At 37.2% G+C, this 23,409-nt stretch overlaps 1 protein-coding gene across 7 annotated transcripts in view; it reads right to left on the reverse strand.

The window, feature by feature from the left end:
- LOC115918733 (microtubule-associated serine/threonine-protein kinase 1-like) overlaps nucleotides 1–16,977 on the reverse strand; it is a 66,173-nt gene extending 49,196 nt beyond the window's left edge. For all 7 annotated transcript variants that reach the window (XM_030988498.1, XM_030988491.1, XM_030988521.1 and 4 more), the window contains exon 1: nucleotides 16,791–16,977. In XM_030988498.1, the coding sequence (XP_030844358.1) occupies nucleotides 16,791–16,877 (87 nt within the window). In that variant the 5' untranslated portion in view covers nucleotides 16,878–16,977. The remainder of the gene's footprint in view (nucleotides 1–16,790) is intronic.
- Nucleotides 16,978–23,409: the final 6,432 nt, after the last annotated feature.

A 23,409-nucleotide genomic window follows, 5' to 3' on the forward strand; every position in this document is an offset into this window, starting at 1 on the left:
TATCAAGGTATACATCAATACATTTCCGGCTCTTCACTAGCCTTTCCTATCATATGCTCTGTCCCATCTTCCATTATCTTTATCTGTGTTTATCATCATCTAGATACATCTATTTGATCTATTCATGCATCTGTCTCCTTCTCTCAATCTCCCTTCCAGCACCCCTCTCCCATTCTATCTCTCTCTCTCTCTCTCTCTCTCTCTCTCTCATTCTATCTCTCTTCATCCCCATCTCATTTCTTTTTTCTCTCCTCTTCCTCCCTCTTGTCATCCTAATTCTCTCTACACTTTAAAAAAAGAATACATAATCGTATTATGTTCAATTTACATCTCTTTCTTGTATCTCATTTTCCAGATATTTTGTTAACTTATTTAGTAGCAGGATGGACGGTAGACGATATAAGTTAGGAAGCGCATTGGTTAGATTCATGGAATAGGTAAACTTGATATATCAAATGCTTTAAAATGGCATCCCATTCCCTCTGATGCATGTGGGTGTATTAATTGAAACCACATATTCCAAAGAGATAGACGAGACAGTTACTTATCCCGGAGGATCCGCCTCGGAGCCATTTGGTGAAAAACGTTCCCTTCTCTTTCCCCCTTGAGCATGTAATTAGATATAGGTTATTGTTTGAAAGACAAAGTTGTTTACCAGACAGTGTTATCAATCCTGTCAATGCCACACCTGATATCACAGAGTGACAGAACGGATGGGGCATGTGTAACATGAAGACAAACACAGCATCCAATATATGGGGCTACATACACGCAGAGAGGGGGAAGATGGTATAGAAATATATGCCTAGGGAAATGAGTCAATAACTATTGTTCTGCAGGCTTCAGGCCCTCTGCCAATTATGATCATTTACAAAAATTCTTTTCCTTAAGTTCCTCAGGTAGATCTTTCTTACGTCAAAGGCGACTGGCTGAATTTCTAGATCGAATTTTAGGAATTTAGCTCATATTTTCGAGATGATTGTATTACTTGTCCACATGCAAACGCCAATAATGGTTTAATGAGTTCAAGTTAAACGTCATTGACTCGATATATGTACGTCAGTAATCAGTCAATTTATAAATTTGTGTCATGCATGTTTTCATTTTTACTTTACCTACCAGTATTCACACAATGACTTTGATAAAAAGCTAAAATTCGCCAAATCAACGCCCCATTTGCATTCTTATTTTTTTTTAATTCAAATGAATTTACAAATCACTGAAAAGCTCACACAGTATTATTGACAGAGAGTAATAAACTACTACATTACCACATATCTTTCATGTACATGTATAGTGTTTAGAGGGTAATGTACGGTAATGCCTAACCGGTACCTGTATTTCTGATAAAAAATAAATGGTAAGGACGATCGACATTTTTTTTTTCTTGATCTAGTTCATGATCTAATATGGCAGAAAAAATGAGACTAGAGAGGATGTTCATGTACCAGCACATACACATGTATAGCATTATTAAAGGAACATTGTTTGCCTTGAATCTAGGTTAAGGGCACATTGCAAGCTCAGCTCCGTGCACAAAGGAGAACAGATCGAAGGCGGACAATATGGAGAGACGGGAGAGACGGGGGAGCTGAACTCATGTTACGCTGTGTGACATGACTCATAAGCTGTGTTCATATTACAGATGTATGCATCTTTAGGAGAATTATTGTGACTTTTTGGTTTCATAAAAGCTTGATATTCAACAAGTTGACAGGCTTGTTCACTTCAAATGAAACTGACCTTTCACTATCTGACAGTAGAAAATGCTAGCGAGGAAACAACATCTCTCTGACACTCTTCCAATAAGAACTACTCGTTTCTTTTCCATAAAGCTTTAAATTTTACACCACCCATGCAGACATTTTCAGTCAACATTTCACTTGGATATTCTCTAGAAAACGCTGCTCATAGAAGGAAGCACAAAACAACGAGAATTTAGATTTCTGTAACTTATTTCTCGAGAACCTAGCCATCGTGAGGATGCATCTAATCAAATATATTGAGTACATTTATCATGAGGCATAAGCCCACTTTCATTTACATGCAGCACGATGACAAAAAAAGATGAGGATTTATATTCTGGAACTTCTTTCTCGAGAACCTACATGTAGCTATCGTGAGGACGCATCTATCGAGTATATTCATCATGTGTGCAGGCATAAGCCCACTTCCATTTACATGCAGCACGCAGACAAAAGACGATGAGGATTTGAGGATTTTTATTTCAGAACGTATTTCTTGAGAACCTGGCTTTCGTGGGGATGCATCTATTGAGTACATTCATCATGTGGCGAGGCATAAGCCAGCTTCCATTTACATGGAGCACGGTGACAAGGGCAGGTGTAGAAGAAATGAACTACTCAATGCATGTCGGATGGATGGATGGATGCCGCTAAGTGGAATCCATTCTGCCGAAAGATGGAAGTACAGAGCCTTAAGAGTTCAGCTCCAGGCAACTCAAAGGGAATAGTCAATATCTAGAGTACAGGAAGTCCATCTTTATAGCATGATCTAAGCTAAGATTTCATACGAGACGGTAGACACAAATGTCAAATTTGTAGTTTCAAATTATTTGAGACTTAAAGAATCAATTCAATATTTGTCACAACAAAATTAATTTGTGTCTTCCAATTATGGATGTCACCAACATATCACTTTCAAGATTGAATGATAAACTCTATGCTACATTTAGATAACACCCCCCCCCCCCTCTAAAAAGAGAGATAGATAGATAGATAGAGAGAGAGTAGAGAAAAAAAAAGCATGATATACAAATTTAAACTCTGTACATGTACTTCAAATCATGCTAAGATATTGAGTATTCCATGATTTCAATTTAAACCCCAAATGGGCAAATTAAGTGCTTTCAACAGCCTGAATTCCTCGACTGAAATGTCAGGCCAGTACAGGTACATGCCATGATTCATGTGGTTTTCAAGCTAAAGGAATCCAATCTGCAGGGGCTTGTTGAAGGATCAGAGGACTGAACTACGTCTAAAAAGTGCAAGCCAGTGAATTAAAGGGGATAAACCCTTATCCCAGGGCTGGAATTTGCGATTGATCCCCTCGTAATTCCCCAAACGGTTACGATTGGACATTGCTGCCAGAGAATATTGCTGATTCATATCGTCATAAGGAAGAGGTCTGTAGTCAGAAGTCATTTGAAGATTAAGGCATAGATTTGTGGTGATTTATATTTCAAAGTTTACATGAATGTTTACCAAATACATCTATTTCAAGTACCGGTATACATACATACTGCGGTTTTCTTATATTTCATATTCATCGTACTGTCTTACAGATTTAAGTATCACTATTACCAAATGAAAATGGTATACAAATACTTGAAGTAAATACATTACTACTTCCTAATTTTTCATATTTATTTTGTCTTATTACAAATTGAAGTATTACTATTTCATGAAAAGGGAAAACTAGATAAATGTTATCTGCAATATCTTGAGCACGTCTTCAGCACAAAAATAATTTGATTGAATTTGTTACCCTTCAAATCCTGATAAAAAAGGTCATGAAAAGAACTCCATTTTTAAGTTAAAAGTTGCTGAGAGCAAACATAATACAATCCATTATACAAGGGCGTTATTCGGTAAAACAAAAGACACCATCAAGAAGTGTGTGGGAAGCTAAAGATTGAAACACACTTCTCTAAGTGGGTCTCCAATAAACAAGAGAAATTTCTTGTGTCGAATGCTAACTTCAAATTAAGCATCTACTTATAACTACTTATGCAACTAACATTTTGTAAATATTGCCTTCGTAAACAGATTATGTAGGACTACTATTTTGCACCATGAATTTGCAGAAGGGGGAAAATGTATAAAGAAGGTGTATATTATGTTCTTAAAGGTTTACATGTGCGGAGAAGAAGTGTTGGCAGTAATGTGTTTGAGGTTAAAACAATTGTAACGACATTGCTCAATACCCTATGGGGGTGTCACCACCTCATGTAATTGCATTATTAAAGTCTAACTCATGGCATGAATTGTATGTTGATTCTGCTCAAGACAACAGCACCTAATGGAAATGTGACAGACAGACAGAAGGCAACTGTCATATATGATAAGGCCTATACAATCAACTAATGCATATTGCATCGGATACAATGTGTTAGGCAAAAGATAAGTAGCACAAGAACATTTCCTGATATTTCGACATTACTTCATTACCCATGGCCCCCTGACACCCTTACAGAAACTTAAGCTTGCGGCAAGCTTGTTACAAGCTTGTTAGAAGCTTGCGGCAAGCTTAATAAGATTGCATTACAAATTTAAGCTTGCAAAACTTGTGCGCAATCTTACAGCAATCTTGCTGCAAGCTTGCAGGCAAAGAGAGATATTCATGCAAGCTTGCTGCAAGCTTGCAGGCCAAGAAGATATCCCTGCAAGCTTGCAGGAGCGCAATCTAAAGCCCTGGCAATCTTACAGGCCGACAGTGTATGCCCTGCAAGCTTGCAGCAAGCTTGCGGACATTGCAGGGGCGCAAACTAAAGCTCTTGCAAGCTTGCAGACAAAGAGGATATCCCTGCAAGCTTGCAGGAGCGCAATCTAAAGCCCTTGCAATCTTACAGGCCGACAGTGTATGCCCTGCAAGCTTGCAGCAAGCTTGCGGACATTGCAGGGGCGCAAACTAAAGCTCTTGCAAGCTTGCAGACAAAGAGGATATCCCTGCAAGCTTGCAGGAGCGCAATCTAAAGCCCTGGCAATCTTGCAGGCCGACAGTGTATGCCCTGCAAGCTTGCAGCAAGCTTGCGGAGCTTGCTGGGGTGCAATCTAAAGCCCTGCCAAGCTTGCCGCAAACTTATGTCAGACTGCTATGGACAAACCCCATCTATGACCAAATTATTGTCACTGTAAACATACAGCACAAAAGTTTATATGCACAATTAAATTGTTCAATAATTATCTCAAAACCTTTGATTCTTTGCTAATGAGGTATAAAATAGGGGATCTTTATACACATATAATAATAATAGTACAGTTCTTATAGCGCATTATACCTTTGAAAAAGGATTAAAGATGGATGATCATAAAACAAACATTAAATATCGCATCATGACTCACTTTTCACTGTACAAAAAGGTACACCATCCAACACTCTAAAAATGATTTCCTTTTTCACTGTGATTTACGAGAGACCAGGCAAGAGTCAACAAAAATGGTTGAAACAAAATATATAATTTAAATGAGCGTTTAATCAAACCTTGCTAAAATCTAGCCGGAAAACGATTTGATTAAAAAACTATATTCTTAAACAAAAGCAAAACTAATAGTCCAATAGTCTGCTTGAATTTCTTTAATTGACAAAAAAGACCAAGTGTTTTGTTTTAATTTTTGGATAAAACATCCTAAGACATGTCTGAAAAGTGATGTCTTGTGTGTTGTGGGTGGTGGAGCCTGATTTCAGAGGTCAATGACCTTTATTTGACCCTGATTTCGCCTAACAGTTGTTTTTTACATGTCATTTGTTCAAAAGAGCCTCAATTTTAATGAATATTGTGTCTAATGAAAGTAATGAAATTATCTATCACATGATATGAATATTTATAATATTTGATGATATTTTGAACCTTTTTTTAGGGTTTAAAATGTAATTTTTTGACTTTTTTCACTAAAATCATAATTTATCACTTTTTGTTCGTATCTGTAAAAAAAGAGGAAACAATGAAAATCCTAAAGAATTACTGTAAAAAATGAATTTATATTCATTTATTACACTGTGAAAATTTTATATTCATTACTTCTGTTACTAAAAAGTTATTGACTTCCAAAGATAACACTCCCAGTGCCAACAAGATCCTAATCAGAAAAATGTCACGCGCCCTCTATTGGCCATTCCAAGTTCATTTTTTGTGGTTGGTTCAAAGTTTTGTTGAACATTTTGTGAACTGGTCAAGTGTGAATCAACTTCAAAATGGTAAGTACTTGTGAGATATTGCACTTACATTATAATAATTCACAACAACATTTAACGTATAAATCTCTGGAAAGCATATTAAAATGAAAATAAAACAGGAAAATTGTAATAATTTGATAATTTTTCATTAAATAGACCTAATGTAAAACTCAGACTCAGTCCCACATCACCAAAAAAATGTTAGTTAAACTAGCTAGACTAGGTAGTACTAGTAGGTAGCCTACTTGGTACTTGGTCGGTTGGTCCTCCAAGATACTCGTCTGAGTTTTAACTTAACGGGTAGGGTGTATTAGTTTGTAGATGTGGGGACGTCAGGGCAATTTTGAATTTGACAGGGTCAGTGTGGGCGATAGTCTCTGGTTTAAGCTGGTCTAGGTCTAGACCAGGACTAGGTCTAGACTAGATATAGGCCCATAACTTCCAATTCTAGATCTAGTATAATCTGAAACGGCTCTGGACGCAATTTCTCAGTCTATCTCTCTACCTCTTTGTATATGTGTGTGTGTTTTAGTTTTCACCCTGATTCTAAGGGTATGTGTGTGTGTGAGGGTGTGTGTGTGTGTGTGCGGTAAACAGGTAACAAAGGTAAAGTGGGAGAGAAAAAAATGATTCAACAAAATCCATTATCTGCATTTTGTTCAACCCCGTTTGTGTCTCTGAGTGTGTGTGTTTGTGTTGACGTGCGTGCGTGTATGTTTTTACATCAATTGTGAAAAGGTAGATCTATAGGTTTTATACTATGTAGACTAGACTAGACTAGACCTAGATCTATGTGTTTTTTCCCAAAAAAAGATGGCACCCACAGGTCTTTCGGGAACAAATTTTCTCCACTTCTATGTATTCAATTTGTGCCAGACTTGCCATGGCAATACCTTTCATTTTTTTTCATTTTTGAGAGGGAATTTTTTTTTATAGAGATATCAAAAGTGTGAATTATATTTTTTCAATGTTTTTAGACAGTCGTTATTACATGTACAAGTATTCAGAAGTCTAGCTGCAGCACTACATGTCATTGAAATGTACTTCAAACTCAGGTAACATTAAAACCAGTTGATACATATATGATGTATCTTTTGTAGATCTCTGTCAATGTTATTGTCCATACTGTTACAATTATTCCATTTAATTTGTAGCAAGCTTGCGGCAAGCTTGCGACGAGCTAACATCAAGCTTGCATATTTTGTAATTGGCTGAGGGTACCATTTGGATTTTTCACCACGCAAGCTTGCAAAAGCATGCAAGCTCGCTGCAAGATTGCACGCTTCTCTTTTTTTTCCAGCTTGGGAGCTTGCGCAAGCTTGCAGATTTTTAAACCTGCAAATATAATTCAATATCTGCAAGCTTGCTGTGTGAGCTTGTTTCAAGCTTGCCGCGAGCTTGTTTCAAGCTCGTTACTAGCTTGCAGGGTTCCAAAAATGCAAATGAGTTTATCTGTCAGCCAATCAAAACAGAGGAAATATATTTTCAGATCTAACAATCTGCAAGCTTGCAAGCTCGCAACAAGCTTGCTGCAAGCTTACATGCAAGCTCGCAGCAAGCTTGCAACAAGCTCGCAGGTAAGCTTGGGAGCTTGCGCAAGCTTGCAGATTCTTAGACCTGCAAATATAATTCAATATCTGCAAGCTTGCTGTGTGAGCTTGTTTCAAGCTTGCCGCGAGCTTGTTTCAAGCTCGTTACTAGCTTGCAGGGTTCCAAAAATGCAAATGAGTTTATCTGTCAGCCAATCAAAACAGAGGAAATATATTTTCAGATCTAACAATCTGCAAGCTTGCAAGCTCACAACAAGCTTGCTGCAAGCTTACATGCAAGCTCGCAGCAAGCTTGCAAGCTTGCAGATTGTTAGACCTGAAAATATATTTCCTCTGTTTTGATTGGCTGACAGATATAACTCATTTGCATTTTTGGAACCCTGCAAGCTAGTAACGAGCTTGAAACAAGCTCGCGGCAAGCTTGAAACAAGCTCGCAGATCAAGCTTTCTGCAAGCTTGCACTGCAAGCTCGCGGCAAGCTTGCACCAATTTCCATAAGGGCATGATGTAATTAATTAGAATTTAAAGGTGGCTTGTATGATTGGTATGTTGGATTCATAACAAGGCATATAAACAAAGCAGTAATAATGGACAGCAATGTGATAGACGTACAGCTATAGAGACTGTCATATGATTAGATTAATTGGTAACGCAACAATCTGAGTAATACACATTGCATGACTGTGATGTAACTTTTATTCCTATCAATCTTCAACAGAACAATCAATGCCCTTGAATATTCTATACACACCCTCTATACAGCTAATAGCTTCAGGTCCCCTTCTTCCGCATCTTAGAAAAGTGAAGACCGCAAACATTATTCCAGCTGAAAGTTGAAAACGAATGATCATCTTCCCTCTGATCCCCCTTCCATTCTTCAATCTCCTCTCCCTTCCCATTCTCTTACACCCCCTTCCCCTTCTCCTGCCACATTTGTTCCTTTCCCCCTTGCCTCCCATATTAACCTATTCCTCTTTTCCGTTTTTGACCCCCGCCCCCATGCAATTTTCTTACAGCTCTTGTTCATGGGCACTCTCTACGTTATCTAGGAAAATGAGACTTCTGTACACCTAGGATTACTTTACATTTCTTTATTTTCCCCAGAGCCATTACAAACTATGTGAACTTTTCAGAACTAAAGCGTTTCTCCGTGCCTCCACATATTGACACAGCCTCTACCCCCCCCCCCCCAGAAAGACAACAACAGCAACAATAAAATCTGATACTAAGCCAATGATACTCCCAACAAACCACTAGATGAGGTCAAGAAAAAGGAGGTTAAATTCTCATTACATTCATGCAATACTTTGCCAATGTACGGACAGCCACAAACAAACAGTAGCTCTCCCTTTACTTTGGCAATTTTTTTCACAAACATTACCAATTCAGCCAATTTGAAGAGCCCATACGTGTAGTGATTACAACTATAATGTTTCTCTTACTCTTTCTCATTTGTTTGTGTAATTTCATTCAAACTCTTACCAGTCTACTTCTCTGATTATTTTGTCTGCTTTCCTCTAAAGTAGTTTGCTATCAAGGTTGGATTTCCCTTTAAACGTAAATTAATTTCTCATCAAGATACCTTTCCAACTGGCCTTACCATGCAGCCAAGGGCAGGGGGTTCATAGTTGGGACAATGGTGACAGCGCATCACTGTGATGATGTGCCCTACAGCTGTTCTAAAGCTTCGCATCACACTGCTACCCATCAGTATTCATTATTCCTGAAGAGAACTCATCAACATATCAATTTAGATACCTGAGGCCCGTCTCATTAACATACAAGTAAAGATCTAAGTAAGATGAAGTACCAACAGGAGCTCTGCCTTTCGTAATTGAATACAGCCTATTTGTCATCCAATATTATAAGAGCTTTTTATTACTGTATAAGTTTAATATCAAAATCACCATAATTCAACAAAAACATATCTAACATATGTTCCAAAAGGAGCTATTGGGAAAGTACAGCAATAGTAAAAGTTTGGCATGTGAAGAAAAAAATTCCTGAGTTTTCTCATTTATGGATGCCCCTAAAAATGCACACACTTAAAGGTACTATGTCCCTTTTGCAGCCAACCTCAAATTCTGTAGAACTTTGCAGGAATTATGAATATGTCATGTATGTCCTATCTGTGAAATTTAAACGTTAGCAGTGTCCTCATATTCAAATTATGCAAGGAAACCGGTTTACTTGCTAGACTTCACTGTCAGACACTATGGAGCGACTGACTAGCTTTTTTCCTTCTTTGGTACATGAAAAGAGTTGTAAAGGATACATGAGCATTTTTCTACATCAATAACCCACTTCTTGTGATGGCCAAGATTAAACTGATTGAATCTTTGCACAGCATAAAACGTATGACCATTCGGTACATTGTCTGAAAATCAAGACTATTACTTTTGGGCTCTATAGCTCTAAAGTCGATTTGACAACTTATAGTCGTTATTTTCCCACTTGAAGACGTTTTCAAGCCCCTCCTTTTTTAGGGAAGTTCTAAATTAGTATTATCTTTCAAATGCAGTTGGAATTTAACTTTTTCATTTTTTTGGCCTGCAAATGGGACATAGTACCTTTTTTTAAACAATGAACTATAAAAAATGTAAATACTGTAGATTTGTGACGTCATTTGAGAGACCAATGGTGAGAGCAACTAGTGGCACGAGCGGCCTGCCATAGTTCAAGAACAACAGAAACTTAAGTCGACCTTAGGGTGTTTTCAATCAACACTTTTTCACCCTAGAAACAAGGTTTTCAAAGACGTTTAGTTTAAAACACGACTGCGTTTGAGCACTTTCAATCAATTTCACGTCGGTCGTAAAAATAGACTTGTTTTAAAATGCAAACATGAAACGCTGAAAAAGATGCGTTTTGTAACGCGATTCTGCAGAATCATGGTCGCTAGAACGAACAGAGATCTCAATCATGATTCTATGACGTAATTATCGTGTCCTGCTTTGACCGACAGTCGACCGTAAACAAATTCAGAAAGCACGCACCGAAGTTGACCTATACTTCCAGGGTCAAGATGGGCTTGAAATAAGCAAGAATCAGCGTTGATGGAAAATCGCTTGAACAATTTCCTGCACTAACCATGTTTTGTAACAGGGTTTTGATTTGTGATTCATGTTTGTGATTCTAGCTTCAAAAAATTGCTTGAACGCACCAGTCTTTTTAAAACACTCCCCTGATCTGCAGATGTCGAGGTAAAACCAGCAAAAGGATACAAAGGCCTGCATCACTGAGAGTATGAGTAGAGACCCTTTCCAATCTTATTAACAATCAAGACTTCAAGGGTTTGAAACTTAAACCCTGATTCACCATCTTCTTGGTTGAGTTACAAAGATCAAATTCTATCCTCCCTTATATCAGCACGGAGATGGAATAGGGATAAGGTTACTATGACATGAGATACTGGATACTAAATATCGACCCTTAATCAATCTACACTAGCTGACTCATTATTACTCTCCAAAAAAAGGGGGAAATATTAATATACTGTGTATGAATGAAGGTAAGAGCAAAGCATTTCTACAGAAGCACAGCAACTTCCATGCTACATTTACTAATCAGTTGGTGAAGATTACATAATTATTTCCCTGTCAGAAGAGCTTGAATTATACATTAGCTGTATAATTCTTCTTAGACATTTCTCTAAATGCAAATACCCCTCTGCAGGCATATTACAAATGATTTGTATGAATAACTTGTTTATTATCAAATACCCCCCCCCCCTCCCCCCTCCCCCCTTCCTTTTTCACTTTTTGTTTTGTCTTTGTTTTGTGCACCACTCTCCAAATTCACATTTTACGGCTACTACTTTCTAATTCAGGGACAGGAAAGTCAATTGATAGATATCGATATTACAAGACAGTTAATGAAACATTTCTTTAAAAACTGAAAAGGGATCAGTAATATGTCAATTACTGTAAAACCAGAAACTTCAGCATGCATGAAATGTTCACAACCTTTGAGAACGGTCCAGATTCGTGAGACTCTCATGCTGTGGAATAATTGAATCGTAATTGCTATTCATGAGAGTTTCTTGCCATTCAAATGTCAAGTAGAACAACATCAAAGCCTAAGTACATATTGTATATGCATTTTCATTTGTTTCATTCCAATATCCTTTTCGCTATATCAACCGAACTAAACATGATTTACGAACAGTAGTCTGAGGATCGATGGATCGTCTAAATTAAAAGCTACAAACCAGTTTACATGCACTTTCTTTGTGTGAGGGTACAACTGTGCAGGTATGTATGCCAAAAATGTGAAATAGAAATGTTAGAGATTTCTCTTTACCTGCTACTAGTTAAAATAGTAATGAACTCTTACATCATGCTTCCAAGTTAAAATATAAAAGAATCAACTATATGTATACAACAAAAATCTCTTACCTTATGGAGTACCCCCTTGAATCCAAGCTTTCTACTCCTACTTTTACGCCAGAGTGTGGTTAAATAATCCATAGCAATGCCCTTCTGATGGTTTCATATCACAGGGGGTACTCTTTCTCCCTCTATAAATCTTTTTCCTGCCTTTTATTTTCTTTCTCTCCCCTTTTCATTTGAGTGTGTAAGTGACAGAGTGTCCCCTGGTTGTTATGAGTAATTCGTAACAAAATGCGACGAGGGAGACTCTGTAACCGCTTATCCTATACAGCACACAACCCTAGATACCTGTCCACAAGGGGAGAATGGCATTGTGCCAGTGACTAATCCCTACTCCCTAGTAGGATTTTTGTGATTTTTGTGTAAAAAAAAAAAGAGGTATAACCACAAAAATGAACTTAAAAACATGCCTTTCAACTGAGTCGTATAAGTACCCTCTAATTAAACCTTGAACATCTACTTGCTAGTCTTGACACAGCCGACACAAATTGTTTTTAGAATAATCATGGGTACAATACTGGACAAACAATTTATACAAGATCCCCTTGCCCTACCATAGCAACCTGCTTGTATAAAATACAAAATATTTGAAAGATTTAAGCATAATTAATGATCAGGAGGAAATATACAACATCAAATCACCTTTAAAATTATAATCTACTTTCACAATCAATCTATCATCTAAGCAAAGGGTATCGACAGCAGCTATGTTTTAAGTTGATGATTATGTTGTCTATCAGTACAAATATGAATTACACTTCAGGTATGCTACTCATGATCCTATGCAAACAGGCTGTGGTTTAGACATGATTGGTCTTAATACTTCACTGTGTTTATAGAAGGGGAGTCTTTAGTCATTGATAATGTTTGTTCCTTTGTCTGGTATGATACATGTACATTACCACAGGTATCTAAACAACAAGGTAATAGAATCATATTTATATATTTTTAAATGCCTACAAATCATAAATGTTTACACAAACTTGTTTCTACCATTGGATGACTCATTAACTTTTTAGGATATAATTGTTCATGTAAACCACGGTCAAAACGTAAGGCAAAAACAAAAATGCAGTCAAACCCAATTATACAATAGCCTTTCAGGGATTTCAATAATGCATGTTGTATAATATCTGTTGATCTTCTTGGAAACTTGTTCAACGTTCTACATTTACAAACACTTTAAGTGCCGTCTGCGCCAAGCTATAAATGGAAGACGAAATCAATCGCGAGTTCAAATTCTGGTGAGGCTGTATATTTTCCCACTGGACGATTCTCTATTCTCTTTGACTTAACTGTGCCTCTAGCATTACAACCCTTCTATACTCCTTCGCTTTCCAATCCACAGCATCACTTTGCATGCAACCGACACCACCTGAAGAAAATGCAATTCTTTCAAATCTCTGAAACGCATCATTATTAAGGCAAATCTGCATAAGATCTGCTTTCCTTTTCTTTCATTGTTTTTGGATGTGTCAGAAAAAATTGGTCGCCACCCACGGGTATGTCAGCGATAGCTACAGAACATTACTGAGTTACGTGCTGTTTGCCTCAAAGGGCTCGCTAAGGTGCCATCCTGGTAAAGGCTTGATGATAATATGAAACAACTTCTCTCAACAGCAACATCTGTGTTGTAAATTCAGCTTTCCTTTGTATACAAGAAGAAGATTTGCATTTAAATGAATAGTATGATGATGAGTGTACGATAAATGGGGCATCAAGATTATTTATCTGTTTCATGTGAAAGATTAATTTATATTATTGTGAAAAGGGTTGTCATGGGCTGATCAAGACTGCATGGGAATGGGTCATTTTGCAAAGCCATTGTGTAGTACAAAGCAATCCTTTCATCAATTGGTGTCTATTTTTGTGCAAAATTGCACATTTGGCAAACAACCAAGCAACTGTGCACAGAGGCGAAGGAAGCAATCAAAGTGTTAAGATTTTTTTTCCCCCTTTTTTTTTTCTTTTTTAACCACAGTTGTCAAAATTTCTGACAAATTTCTAATTTGTGGGTGCATGACTGAGGGAAAAAGATTATACTAAATGTCATCAAATCGTCCGTTTTCACGAAGTGACAGGAGTGAGGAAAATCGTCATGCAAAGTTAATGCAATTTTTTTTTCACTATTGTCACTTCGTGAAAACAGCGACGAAATGTCATAGCATTGGGTATTCAAAGGTCTTTGCATCAAAGTTTATAATTTTAGTACCGCCAGTTAATCCTTCGTAAGAACTGCCAATGCTCTTTAAACCACTTCATGGATTGCTTTTGAAATCGGGTAGATGTTTTTTTTTTGTCTCCTTCAATGTTTGGCGAGCTTACAGGCAGTGATTTGATTAGATGGATCACACTGCAGAACACATGTCCAAACATGTGTGTTTGCAGAGTAAATACTCATCCTTTGTATCTACACTCGCTCACTACATGTACTTTTAGTTGGTGTTGTTCCATTAAAAATTAGCTATAATAACATTTTATGAGGGACTGGGGGAATAGGCATGGATTTCAGAGAACTTTCAATCTTCATTCATTTGAGAAAACCTAAAATCTGATTGCTCTTCTATAGACAAATTGAAGTAAATGGAAAATTGGTTTGCAATTTTTATGTAGGCCTATAAATAGTGGGAGCATTGAACAATCATATTACCGGTATAGTGCTTTTTTATTCTTTAGGGGTTGCGGTTAATTCTTACTAATCTCCCGTTCAGTGTTAATGCCTATCATGATGCATTATTGAATGAGAAAAACAGAGGACAAGGTATAGTTTAAATTTCAGAGGGTTGAATCGCTGTCTGAATGTTGTATCGTACAAGTATTGTACACAACCATGCTCTCCCTAGATTACATTTCTTTATAGATGTACATAAATGTATACGATGCTTGCGTACAGTACATCCTATTACAGAAAAAGTGTGGCAGGGAGATTATTTGTGTGGCATATAAAGAATAAATGCAGTATGAAGCCTGGCACTTTGTATTCTTGACTTAAAACCTAAATTGTATCTATAACATGCAAAAAGAGAGAAAATGAGGTAGGAAGACAGAAACCAAGAGGTAGAAGGGAGAGGGATGAGATACAGGGAGGAAAAGAAGTGGAGGGCACATAAGACATCATATTGAAGGATGGAATAAAATAGAAGGAAGAAGGAAAGAACAAGAGAGATGTCGAGGAGGGAGAGAATGAGATGGAGGGAGATGGTGGAAAACAAAAAGAGGGCAAGATGAAAAAGGATGGAAGGAAAGAGGAAGTGAGGAAGCAGGATGTGAAGAAAATAAAAGACAAAAAGATCGATGCAAAGGAAAAGATGGTGAGTGGTTGCAGAGAAAGCTTTATTTACACCACAAGAGCAGCACTGCAGAGAAGCAGGTCATGGCTATCAGACTCATTCCTCGATCAATTGAGGAGAAAATCAGAGGGAAATATGCAGTCGGTGGAGAATGAGAATGCACTCATGCTGGTCACCTGCCATGCAAAAGTAATGTGCATTTGAGATGATATTACTATGCACCATTGGATCTCAATACCTCTAAAAGGTACTTCAATATTAAGAACCATTAGAAAAAGTTGTATGTGTATTACAATATTTTCACCCGAGGTACGGGGGGGGGGGGGGGGGGGGGGGGGGTTGCTACCAGAGCATGAATTTTTCAAATGAGGAAAGACTTCAAATGGTGCATAAATGTAAGCCATGTGCAAATTTTACTTTGCATGTTTAATTTCATAAATGTAAATGCTCAACTTACAGTGTACACCAAGTATCACAGATACACGCATTATCACCTAAATTATCAGGATCAATAAATGATTAAAATGGCCCTTCCGTGGGAAACTAAATATATTTATAAATTAATTAATTTTGCATTCACTCTGGAGCATAACAGAACGTGGGAAAAGTTCAATGTTATAATTCACAAAGTCATACATACATCCAGGAGGTGTGAGCCAAATTTTATGGCAATTCAATACCTCACACTGGGCTTCACACCCTAAAACCAAAGTACAAAGTTTGGAAGTCTGTTTTCATTACAAGCATTATTTGGATTACAATATTTATTTGACCTTGTCTAGCATTCAGTATTTACATTTCACATGAGCCATATATTTTTATTTCAATCATACAAACCGAGTAGAAAGTCTGTTTACTTGAAAATGAAACTAAAAAGCACTGCTGTTCATATCATACAAGGTACATGTTGCCTAGCACAAATGAGTGACAAATGTTACAATTAGTCACAATTCCTATCACATTATCAATGCCTGGGTAGGTAATTATAATACATTAGTGCAGCTTTCATGGACAGTGCAATTGAAATATAGTTCACTTTCAAACTGTTATGTACAGTGTAGGCATTGTTATCTTTAGCTGTCTAATCTGAAGGATTGGTGCCTACCCGACCCCCCCCCCCCTAAACAAAAAAATAATCATAAGCTAGGCTTATATTCACATCAATTTTCTTATTACTGCATTCAAAGTTATTCTTTGTTCAAATTAGGTGAGAATTATAAAAGTAATAAAGGATTCCCATGCCAAAGGCATGACGTCAAAGTCCTAATACTGAGGTTAATTAGACAGCATTGGGTGGAGGGGAGATAACAAAGTAAATTGAATTTGGTCTCAACAAAGATACAAATTGCTATTGCCTTTCAATAAGGAAAGAAAATTGTCTGCTGCTAATGGTAATAATAATATTGTGGTATTCATTTCACGGTATAGGGCTGTATAATACGCATTTCTGAAGTTCTAAAACAAATATAATACTACAGCTTATACTACTATTTTCTTGTGAAAAAAAACTTTTTTTGTAAAGACAATATGTGGATTCTGAATCTTCAATACACAAATATCTGAAAATGTCAATGGATTTTTTTTGTGGAAATTGAACCAAGTTTGCCCAAAGAGGCATTATATGTGTAAAAAGAGTCACTTACCACAATGTTGATATGACATGGGGCTCGAGCCCGCGGTCGCCGCTGGACCAAAGACATGACGACATCACATTCCAAATCGGACATCATCTTGTTCAAAATTCAATTGTACTGAAGTCGAAACATAAAAAAGCCCTGAAGCACTGTCTCTCTTTTCGAGTCAATAAAATTGCGTGTTCCTGGCCTTCCCTCAAATGAGATGGATTTAAGAGATGCACAAGAGATGACATGTTTTGTCCTTCTGTCTCAAAGTCAGCAGGATGCAATGCATGAAACACATGGTACGATGCGAGCTAGCTTCACCGTCGACGTCCATGAAATACCAGAGATCCTCAGAATATGATGCACACACAATACACACACACACACATGCAGATATCCTCTCCTCCTATTCCAGAGATGACACTTGGCAGGCAGGCTGATGGAAGGGGCGTCGAGTCCCTTCCCAATGGACTAACCACCTTCTGGCAGAGTAGAGCAGACTGACGTCATAAAGACATAAAAAGAATATTTCTCCTACAGCTGCTCATTTACATGAAGAATAGAAGAAACAAGAAGACAGCCAGCTAGGATCCACGCCTACGTGTTCTTTGATTACTGTCAAAGGATGCCCCTCATGGACACTAGGTCACCACAAGACGATGGAGCTGTGCCCACTTTGTGGGGTTCCATCTTGTTTTGGAGGCAGCAGAGGTGAACTCATTAGTTTGGATGACGCAAGCCTTTCGCCCAAGACGACAAACTTAGAGAAGATTTTGCATTTAAGCCACCAGTTTAACTCCGTTGCAAAAATGACGATGACAATTGTATTTTTTTAAATATCAAAACAGAGACTGGCAAAACTTTCAAACTTCACTCTCCAAAAGTGTAATGCGAACTGGCAAACTGTCCTCAAAATTCAATTTTGATTCAAACGTATCTTGTCGCAATAACATGATGTAACCTAAAACCACGGACAGTAAACCACACTGATACCATAACAGCTAGTGAGCCTCTAATGCATTCCCAGTACACATGAAAACAAAGTCATCTCAGCTCAGGAACACTAGACCTGGCTGCAGTCAAGGTTAACGAATATCCTGTTCTCAGCAGGGCCAGGGTCCCAGACAGAATGAAAACCCACTGCTAGCTAGCAACTACCAGCTGATAGATGTAACCTAAAACCTATACAACCTACTCCCACTCAACATGCATGCAGTCTGTAAACCGATTGACTGACATCAGTCAGTCAGTCACCCATTCAATCCACTGTGTGTTCATGCCAGTCCTCCACAGAACATAATAAGGATAACTGACACTCTACACCACCGCCGCTGCACTGCCACCGTCGTACACCAGCAGACTGCCTCACTCACTGCTCAGCATCGCAGAGAATGGAAGTGAACTTTTAAAGCTAATGTACATGCACCGGTTCTTTCCTAATCACATCCTTAGAATGGGTTTCCTCATATCAGCCTTCTATCTCTCTGCTAATGTGTGCTTTGTGGCTTGATGTGTAATGAGATAATGGGTCTGATTACCCTATTACATCACACATACAACTTAATTCATGGCCACGGTGCTGACAAGCTTGTTTTGAGCCCTGCTAAAACCCCTCACTGTTTTGTGCTAATTGGGTTTCATTCAACCAAATTCATGACCTAGTTTTCTCTCCCATTTACCATTTACATTTAAAGATTTCATAAATAGGAAGAATTTGGCTGTGGTCGTGGTAATTTACTAAGCAATGGATTCCTGCCTTTAATTATTGTTCCTGCCTTTAATTATTGTTACTACCTTGCACAAATAATTGAAGCACTAAATCATAAAAATTATGCTCACAAAAAGCATAGACCCACTTTGACTGACCCTAGTCGCCTTACATGTACACAAGTACAGGTATCTGTGATGCCTTACTAGCACTTCATAAATTTGGGGTGAAACTTTACTGATGTATTAAAATATAATAACAAAAACGAAAAACACAACAAAACAAACAAAATTTAAACCCATCAAAACTGTTTTTTCTCAGTTTTTTCTTTAATAAGCATTCAGGATACCAAATTATTTCTTAATTTTCAAGAGTGCAAATCAGTTTACTGTCAAATTTAATTTGAATAATTTCATTCAAATCACTTTTATCAGGGACAGGTGGTATACTTGACATTCACAATAGCCTCCTCGTACATATGCACTGTCCATCCAAAACCTGGCAGAGCAGAGAAACAGTGCAATGGCCTCTGGTCATACTCAAAGTCACAATGCCCCCATTTCCTGCGAAAACAAGCGACCAATTACGAAGAAATCAGCCCGTAGGAATAACAAATTAACACCACTGCAACACAACCATGCCAATTCATTACATATGCCTAATTACTGAACTAATGCTTCATACACCTTCTAAAATATCATCAGTTTCAGAGTCAAAGGGGCATTGACACATACATTGAAACAGACTTAAGTCCCTTCTTGCTCTGAGACAGGGACTCTTTTGGAGATGATAGTACGTCAGATGTGTGAACAATAACGCAATAAAGCTAAGAACAGAATAAAGATCAATTTTCAGAAGATCCATGATGCATGAATAGGCTAGAAGACTACACACCCATTGTACCTGTACAATCAATATTCAACATTGAGATAACCGTTGTAAAAAAAACATTGCTGCGTTGAACGTCAGTGGCTAGAAAACTATACCCATTGTATGTGTACAATCAATACTCAACATTACGATAACCAATGTAAAAAACTTTGCTGTGTTGAACACTGCTCAACAGTATGACCAGCTAGCAGGGTCACTGTGTGAACGCGGTATTGTTAGATAATTGTCTCTAATTAATTGTCCAGAAAAATACTGACCAGTGGCACTTGTGGCGTTAGCTGGTTGCTAATGACAATGATGACCTCATGATCTGTTTCTGTTCTGTTCCACTAAGGACAGTTATTATCATTACACAGAACAGGGTGATTTTCATCACCAGAAACTCAACTTTAATGACCTCAGGGTGTGTTTCATTAATTTTAATTTTTGAGAATACCATTATTTGTATTAGACATAAGGGGTGATTTTCATCAGAAGTAGGGCATGGTTCATGACTTACATCATCACTTGTTTTTCCTTTTTTGTGTTTCTTGTTCGAGAAAACCAACATCTTATTTTTTTTTAAACAGGAAGCATGATTTTTATGATAAGAAGCACAACCATGTCTTCAAAAAAACATAATTCAGACAAGAGAATGCATGGATAACACATCTATTAAACATGGCAAAACATAGTAATAAATACAGATGAGATTTCATTTGTCAAGGGTCTTTTCAGAAACTAATTTAAAAGTTGAAGTGAACCTTTTAAATGTAATATCTTCAGGATATTTTTCTTGATGTGGACTTGAAAATGATAGAGAGGATTATAGAAAGATACTTATCTCCTACTTACAAGAAAATGAAGATGAAAGTAAGAAATAATTATCAAGACGGAAGTATATGGCAAGATGGATGAACATAAAAAATGTACTTCAATAGAAGACAGCATTAAACATTGCTAATACAATCCTCGCTAAAGGATATAAGGTTTCCGGCTGGCTAAAAGGGGCATATTTCTAATTTCTTGTGGAAAGAAAAGATCAATATTCGCTTTGTGCACAGGATCAATGCAGAACTGAACATGAATAAACATTTAGCCTTGACTCCAGGAGTCTAGGCTTTGCGTATAAAGAGAAGTATTACATAAAAGAGGGACTCGTACAGTAAGCCTATTCACAAGATGTACTTGCTGCTTCAGCTGTAAGGCTTTTCATGGGTTAAGAACCCTTTCCGCCTTACTTTTTCTTTTGACTGCAGATCGTGCACAGCCGGATATATAACTTCCTCCATCTCCTTCGTATGTCTTTATTATGCAGATATAATTTTCTGCAGTCTGTCTATCACCTTAACAAAGACCGGACTATCACATCCCCTTCTCTCTCACTGTTTCTTCCTTTCTTTCTCTTTCTCTTTCTCTTTCTCTTTTTCTTTCTCTTTCTCTTTCTCTTTCTCTTTCCCTCTCTCTCTCTCTCTCTCTCTCTCTCTCTTATTTCTCTCTCTCTCTCTCTCTTTTCCCTTTCTATTTCTCTTTCTCTCTCTTTCTTTCTCTATCTTTCATTTCTCTTTCTCTCTCTTTCTCTCTCTTTCTCTCTTCCTCTTCCTCTTCAAATAAAGGGAAACCCATCCACCAATTGAACATATAGTTGTGTTTTTAAAAGGAGATAAATATATCAAAGGTGGTGAGAAATATGATATAGGGAAAAAAGGGTTATACAAATATTAAATTATCAGTCCTGAAATTCCTCTTGTACACAAAGAATAAGAATTTAAACAAACATTTTCTTCTAAGGATATATTTTATAACACATGTGTCCAAAATATATTTACTGGACTAGCTTTCAAACAACAACCAAACAATGATATAGGGAAAAGAAGGTTATACAATAATTAAGTTGTCAGTCCTGCGATTCCTCTTGTACACAAAGAATAAGAATTTAAACAAAATTTTCTTCTAAGGATATATTTTATCACAATGTGTCCAAAATATATTTACTGGACTAGCTTTCAAACAACAACCAACCACTATAAAAGATCAAAACTCTGCATAAATTCTTTGGCAAAAATAGTGTTCAAGAATAGTGGCAAGCATCTTGTATCATCGTACGATCACTCACACTCACCTTCTCCACTTATTGCCACATGAGGGCAGTCTTCATTTATATTTCATGATTCGATTGAGGCAGCGTCTACATACAGGTGTATGCTAATTTTCAGTTGTTCAGAGCAGTACTATGTAAATGTTTCTTTCTTATTGATAGAGGGCAGCATATCAATTGAAATCTAGACAAACAGAGAGTTCATCATATCGTATATTCCCTTGAGAAGAGGCAAATACAGTGAATGAATCAAGACAAGTGTTTCAGGAGTCCTCATCTCCTTATGTCCTTAAGTACACACTTCTAAGCGATCACCGACCAGAAAACTGTAGTATGCTACAATCATAAAGAGACACAATACATATGAACAAATCAGATCTAGATCAAATCTAGCAAAGTAATAAGGCTTTAATAAGTGTGAATAACAGAATGATAAAGACATATCATTTCCCATAAAGTTTTTTAAAAAATGTAATAGTGTTTGATAGTATCTAATGTACAGTACATGTACATGTACACAAAACAGGAAGTGTATTTTCACTTCTCTTAGATTATACTACTGTAGGTGCACACCATCTTATTCTTTGTTTGTTTGATCTTATGTTTGACCTTATGTTTGATCTCATTTTTATTGTTGTTATTATATATGCATGATTCATTGAATAAAAAACAGATATATATTTTGTGTGTGTATTATAAGTTTTGGTTGGTAATTTTAAGTCAGACAATGGTGCGCTTAGAAACACCTGTATTAAAGAGGCATGTTCCCCGTATTCCAGAGGGCGTTCAAAATACGTACCCGCTGGCGGACGGTGCTAGCTGCCTATTGACACCAACATAATACGGCTCTTACGCAGATGGCATGTTCCGAATGCCCGGACAATACCGATTATCGCATACATGTGCCGAAGTAATGCCAATCGCAGTTCGGCTCTAAGATTCGGCTGCTGTTTCCGCCCACTTTCGTGACGTCGCGATCGTCAGCGATCAGCTGGCTTGGCGAAGGCAGGCCAAGCCGCGCGTACTTTGATTGACAGCTGTATGCAAATTAGAAGTCGATCTTCGGAACCAAGATGGCGATGACCAGAGCAGCGCAACTACACTGCGGGACGATGCTCCTTTAAGCATCTAATAAATTTGATATATTATCATTACTCTAATAATCGTTTCCAACATTGAATCTACCCTTTTTTCTCTTAGATTGTGCAATTCATATTTTTGCCCTTTTCCTTTTTTATTTATCAGTCTAGTTTATGACAATCCACAGCTTTGTATTTTAAAAGCATAAATATGTTATTTCTTAAAGCCCAAGACTCATTTGATTTCTTTGATTTTAGGTTTTAGTTGAAAAATATGGAGATTTTATGAAGGAATTTTTAATTTTTTAAAATTGTTTCATCCCTTCCTGAAATATAAATCACAGCCTCTATTTGGAGCCAGAAGGATGATAACTCATCTCATACAGGGGTGATAGTGAGCACTAAAAAAAAAAAAAAAAAAGAGAGACGATAAGGGAAAAATCAGGGTAAAATAGGGACACACAAAAACAAAATCTGGAATAAATCAGGAATAAATCAGGAAAAAATATAAAAATCTGGAGAAAATAAATAAATAAAAAAAGTGGTTTAAATTGAGTTATTATCAGGCCTGCTCATAACACTTTGAAACAAGTTAAAATCCTTCTGTAAATTGCTATGAGGAACAGGCATGTATTAAGTTAACAGACAGTTGTGTACATGCATAGATTTGTACAAACCTCTGTGAAATTGCAGTGCCCCATGATGCAGTGCACAATAGCAATTGATTTGATTTATTTACCAACAGCAATACATTTCATACAATGATTTTACATTGTCCACTCAGATCCAGAAAGGCATTAATTTAGTGCTAAAGTATATAATATAGAAAAAGAATGTGTCGATCTATAAAACCTGTACATGTACTGTCCTTTTAAATTTTAATTT

The sequence above is a fragment of the Strongylocentrotus purpuratus genome, unplaced genomic scaffold (assembly GCF_000002235.5).
Source record: "Strongylocentrotus purpuratus isolate Spur 01 unplaced genomic scaffold, Spur_5.0 spur5_contig_840, whole genome shotgun sequence".
Taxonomy (NCBI): Eukaryota; Metazoa; Echinodermata; class Echinoidea; order Camarodonta; family Strongylocentrotidae; genus Strongylocentrotus; species Strongylocentrotus purpuratus.